This window comes from Gymnoscopelus microlampas, assembly GCF_963454915.1.
Source record: "Gymnoscopelus microlampas genome assembly, chromosome: 12".
NCBI lineage: Eukaryota > Metazoa > Chordata > Actinopteri > Myctophiformes > Myctophidae > Gymnoscopelus > Gymnoscopelus microlampas.
Window position 1 is genome coordinate 50425710 of NC_139949.1, and position 6000 is coordinate 50431709.

Below are 6000 nucleotides of genomic sequence, written 5' to 3' on the forward strand. Positions count from 1 at the left end.
TTCCTGACCACTTCTCTCTCTTATTGACAGTTTATTCTGGTGAGAGTACACAAAAAGTCTCTGGTCAGTCACTTCTTTTGGTGTAAAACCCGAGCCTCAGCACGTCTACAACAGAATTAACAACGTGACCAAAAGTAGTTGGTTGTAAACAGTACACCGTTTGGTTTGACAAAATGACTAATTGAAAACATGTGCAAAGCATCACTACTTCATGTAGGTACACTTAGCATGTTTAGGACAACCAGTATTCATCACGGTATCACAGTAAACATACAAACTCTTGTTGAAAATATTGTGCACTGAGGAACACATCTTACCTTGGGCAAATCTCATTTAGACTGGCACAACTCTAACATGAGTTTGGGGTTTTAAGGATCGCTCATCCGTACTTATGAACATAAGTTTTAGCTTGGGGATGTAATTGGCAAGATTTTTACCCTAACAAATCAATGTAATTATCTTTGCATTCAAGGTTCATATGTTAGATAGTTGGGCTTAGGCGTTTGCAAATATTATTGTTATTCTCCACTAGGTCTCTAGTTATTAAAATCCTTATTCAATTCCTTCATTTCAGACCAGTGTCTGGAGTCCAGACTGCAGGTGAAGATGAACTCTCCAGACTCCAGGGACATTTCTATTAAACAGGAAGAACCTGAAGACCATCCACACCTCAGTAAGTTTCATGTGCTCTCTCTTTCTTTCGTTTTCTTGTTTCTTCTTCTTTTATTTCTGTTCTGTTGTAGGGCTGCCACAATGTCTCATGGTCACCATACGATAATCATAGCACAAAACATCTTGACAATGATAATGTCCCAATATGTATAGCCATCATTACGATACCACAAAAAAAGAAAATATCTTTAACATCCAAAAGCACATCCTCTGATGTGTGAATCCATGTAAAAGTAAAGAGAAAACAAAGGCAGCATATAACTTTAGAGCTTTGACAGGCTTTTTCTCAACTTCTTGATTTAAGGTTCAACCACTTGAACTCTAGCATCTCTTTTCTGGGTGGAACAATAGAGGGTTAGCTCAAGTATAGAGGGTTTAAGTCATTCTATAAGATGTGAAAAATACTTATTTGGCCTTCTGGCATTGTGCAGACATTTGGCGCTGATCTGTACAGCGGTTTGTCAAGTTCGCCCCGAATACACAGACAAACAGATTCAAAGACTCACAGAACCATTTCTATATTTTAAACTATGACCCAACTTCATGGGTGGAGAAGTTTCTGTTTCATGATATCATGCAGGTAAAGGCATGAGCTGTGATTGGTCTACCTTTGAGGGGAAATACATACAGTACATACTGTATGTACAGGTGAGCCCTGTTCTATACGGCTTGACCTACAGCCTAATTTACCCAAATCAGAGCGGATGTGTGAAGTTTTATGGTTTAATATTGTTTCATAATTCAATTATTCAAATTTGCTGAAATGTAATATTTAAATTAATATTACATTTCAAATTATTTATTTAGCTAAAACCTAAAACATGATTTTTCGGAATGTCCGTTTTCAGAAACACCTGTAGTAACCTGTAGTTAGTGAATGTTTGGTCAATCAAAGTAGCTGATAGCTCAACTTGTACAGGGAACATGGTTGATACAAAAATATATGTACATTTTAGGAATCTAGTATTCACTATCATGTTATTTTTCTGCTCCTAGACATCCTGCACATGGTTGTGTGTAAAGAGGAGGATTCTCCTGAACAGGAGAGGAGCCCCAGTCTGCTCCAGGAGGAACCAGAGCCTCCTCACATTAAAGAGGAACAGGAGGAGATACTTCAAAGACCAGAGGAACCTGATGGGTCAATGTTGACATTACTAGCAGTGAAAAGTGAAGTTAATGAAGACATCTCTTCACACTGTTCTGAAGTTGAAATTGAGCTTGATTCTGACACTGAAGTCACTGAAGACAGTGATGATTGGGAGGATACCAGTGGAGGTCAGTCAGTGTTAAACACAGGGACAGGAATTGCATGTGTGGGGAAAACTGGGAGTTGGTATGACGACTAATTTGGGGAATAAAATATGAAAAAAAAGAGTACATCAGAAATATTAACAAGGAAGCCGTAGTTTTCCTAAACAATTGACTTGTTTTATGATGGAAACTATATGTATTTGTACTCACCATTTCTAACCTGCCTCTCCCCTTCTCTCCCTCTCCCTCTCTCTCTCTCTCTCTCTCTCTCTCAGAAGTGAGGTCCCAGTCTTCGCAGACTCAAATCACCAGCTCTACAACCAGACAGAAACAAGGAGATGCTGATCAACCAAGATCTTATAGTCATCAACAATTTACAAAGGCTTTAACTCAACCAGAAGAACTAAAGGCTTACATAGACTTCCTGAACGACAGACATCAACCAGATAGAGAAAAACCTTTCCACTGTAAAGATTGTGACAAGAGTTTCAGTCGGTCAGATAACCTTAAAACACACCAGCGTATCCACACTGGAGAAAAACCTTTCCACTGTAAAGATTGTGACAAGAGTTTCAGTCAGTCACGTGACCTGAAGAGACACCAGCAGCTTGCCCACACTGGAGAAAAACCTTTCCACTGTGAACTTTGCGACAAGAGTTTCATTAAGTCATCTGACCTGAAGACACACCTTCGTATCCACACTGGAGAAAAACCTTTCCAATGTAAACATTGTGACAAGACTTTCCGTGAATCACGGCAACTGAAGACACACCAGTGTGTCCACGCTGGAGAAAAACCTTTCCATTGTAAACATTGTGACAAGAGTTTCTTTCAGTCAAGTTATCTGAAGAAACACCAGCGTATCCACACTGGAGAAAAACCTTTCCACTGTAAACATTGTGACAAGAGTTTCAGTCGGTCAGATAACCTTAAAACACACCAGCGTATCCACACTGGAGAAAAACCTTTCCACTGTAAAGATTGTGACAAGAGTTTCAGTCAGTCACATGACCTGAAGACACACCTTCGTATCCACACTGGAGAAAAACCTTTCCAATGTAAACATTGTGACAAGACTTTCCGTGAATCACGGCAACTGAAGACACACCAGTGTGTCCACGCTGGAGAAAAACCTTTCCACTGTGAACTTTGTGACAAGAGTTTCATTAAGTCATCTGACCTGAAGACACACCTTCGTATCCACACTGGAGAAAAACCTTTCCAATGTAAACATTGTGACAAGACTTTCCGTGAATCACGGCAACTGAAGACACACCAGTGTGTCCACGCTGGAGAAAAACCTTTCCATTGTAAACATTGTGACAAGAGTTTCTTTCAGTCAAGTCATCTGAAGAAACACCAGCGTATCCACACTGGAGAAAAACCTTTCCACTGTAAACATTGTGACAAGAGTTTCATTCAGTCATCTGACCTGAAGAAACACCAGCGTATCCACACTGGAGAAAGACCTTTCCAGGGTAAACATTGTGACAAGAGGTTCACTGAGTCAAGTTCCTTCAAGAGACACCAGCGTGTCCACACTGGAGAAAAACCTTTCCACTGTAAATATTGTGACAAGAATTTTGCTCGGTCAGATGACCTGAAGAAACACCAGCGTGTCCACATCAAATCTTGTCACAATGTTTGTCACAAAGAAAAACCTGCGCAACGTAAACATAGTGATAAGAGTTTCAGACAGTCAGGTGACCTGAAGACACAACAGTGTATCCACACTGGAGAAAAACCTGCCCACCGTAAACATAGTGATAAGAGTTTCAGTCGGTCACAGGACTTGAAGAAACACCAGCGTGTCCACCAGCGTGTCCTCATCAAATCTTGTCACAATGTTTACAGTGTGATAGAAGAGTCAGTTAAGTGCTCTGAAATCACTTCACTGGTAGGATCAAATTAAACAGCTGTATGTTGTCAGGGAGTTGGATAGACGATCAAAAATATCTTGGATATTTATACTGCTCCTGTCAACGGACGTTTCCATTAGGACTCGTCTTTTGGAGACATATCCCAGCTCTTGTTTTCTTATTTCAAAACCTCACAACAAATTGTTTGTTAAATGTGATAAATGTAAAATGTATTTTATTTATTACCTTCCTTGAGTTATAAAAAATATTTTGGTGTTATTGATGTATACTATAATAGAAAGACAATGTGATGTCACACCATTGAAAGTAAGAGATGAACACCTCCCAATATCGCGCCACCTAGAACCCGGAACCTAGAACCCAATAGTGATCTACGATTAGATATCATTTATTTATTTATTTATATTTACGGAACTCATGTTTTGTAGTGTTTTACACACGATCAACAGGCAATAGATTTGAAAAGTATATTGTGAATGCCCACTTTTGGTCAGACGAAGGAGGAGCGAGGCCCGGAGTCAACCCACAGTGCCAGTGTCAACACTAACGTCTCACCTGCCACGCTAAACCCTAACCCCATAATTAGCACTGTCTCTAACTCCCCTCAAGAGACAGTGGGGGCAGTAGCATGCCACTTGGGCCGGGGTCTGATCAGCCTCGGTCGGGTCGCCTGGAGGAGGTTGTCTGTTGCAAGCATAGATATAGAAACCTAGATACCTCATTGGCCTCTGCAGTTCATTGGAGCGACCTGTATCGCGGCACCATTTTGGAGAAGGCAAGCTTCCCGACTACTGGCCAATCACATCGCGTCTTTTCCGGGACTTGTCAGAATCTAGTTGTGTAAAAATATCCCGTTATATTTTTATACAACTATATTCTGCCAAACCCCGGAAAAGATGCGCGGTGATTGGTCAAGAGTCCGGAAGCTTGCCTTTTCCAAAATGGTGCCCGAGATACAGACGCCTCAGAGCCGGAGGAGGCGTCTACCTTATATGTCTATGGTTGCAAGACCCGAAACACCCAGTGTTTCACTATGAATTGAGTACATGGGGTCCCCATTTGAAACAAGCCATTAGGCTTTCATGGGCTTTTCAATCCTATGTAGTTGACCTTGTATTTAAACTGTACATTTCTTACATTTCAAAATAAAGTATGCAATCAATCAATCAATCAATCAATCAATCGAAGTGACTCCAGGAAACAACATTGATGATGTGTCCAAGTTTGTGCATCAGTAGATGTTTTTGTTTACTGAGAGAAATTTACAATTTACCACTTGCAACGCCAACGGTACCGTCTAGGCAGGGCAAGTAGGAATTTGGATGGGGAAGGTAGATTGGAGAAGTACTTCTAGAACGCTAGCATAGGCTGGACCTAGGCAGGAGCGGGTGGGCACGCACGTTTTTTTAATACTTTTTTTGCGGGTTTGTGACAGATTATATATATATATATATATATATATATATATATATATATATATATATATATATATATATATATATATATATCACACACTGTTATCAAAATGGCTGAATATGATATTTTAAAAAAATGTATATATATATCATTTTTCTTTTCTTTAATTTTTTTTTGGTGGGCAAAAAAACAAATGGGTGGGCCCAGGCCTACCTATGCCCACCCCTGCCTATGCCCCTGCTTCTAGGGGGGGGGGGGGGAATGTGATATTAGTCAGACCCTGCATTCATAATGTATTAGAAATTATTTTGGGTTTTATTCAGTTATACTAGGAATGACCATTTAAACCACACATTTCATATGGTAGAATTTTACAGTTTTTATGTTGTGATTTAGGTAGGTAGGTACTTTATTCATCCCTGTGGGGAAATTAAGGTGTTACAGCAACTCTCATAGAGACATCAATAAAAACGTATTATATTAATAAAAACATCTAAAACAGGCATCTAAGCATAGTCAACCTACAATATTAATACAATGGCAGACCAAACACTAAAGAGTTTGATGGCTTGCATCCCACATCCTAAACAGCCTGATAAAGCCACAGCTGTGGAGTTGTACATGCAGTCTTATTGCTGCAGGCAGAAAATATCTCCTATAGCGCTCCTTCTTGCAACTTGGGTGTAACAGTCTGTTGCTGAAGGAGCTTTTCTGCCCTGCCACAGTGTCATGTAGGGGGTGGGAGGGATTGTCCATGATGGCCAGGAGTTCAGTCTTCATC

General features: G+C 40.2%; 3 protein-coding genes across 3 annotated transcripts in view; 1 reads left to right on the top strand and 2 right to left on the bottom strand.

Annotated features, from left to right (window-relative positions):
• Positions 1–6000, bottom strand: part of LOC311057417 (uncharacterized protein) — a gene marked incomplete at its 3' end in the record, with an annotated part of 440186 nt that overhangs the window by 306221 nt on the left and 127965 nt on the right. The gene's annotated exons all lie outside the window — the stretch shown is intronic.
• The window catches only part of LOC311057874 (uncharacterized protein), a 258441-nt gene that overhangs the window by 139069 nt on the left and 113372 nt on the right, over positions 1–6000 (bottom strand). The gene's annotated exons all lie outside the window — the stretch shown is intronic.
• Positions 1–6000, top strand: part of LOC311056752 (uncharacterized protein) — a gene marked incomplete at its 3' end in the record, with an annotated part of 36420 nt that overhangs the window by 15120 nt on the left and 15300 nt on the right. Inside the window, exon 4 of the mRNA XM_084073558.1 lies at positions 575–673. Within this exon, the coding sequence (XP_083929684.1) occupies positions 575–673 (99 nt within the window). The remainder of the gene's footprint in view (positions 1–574; positions 674–6000) is intronic.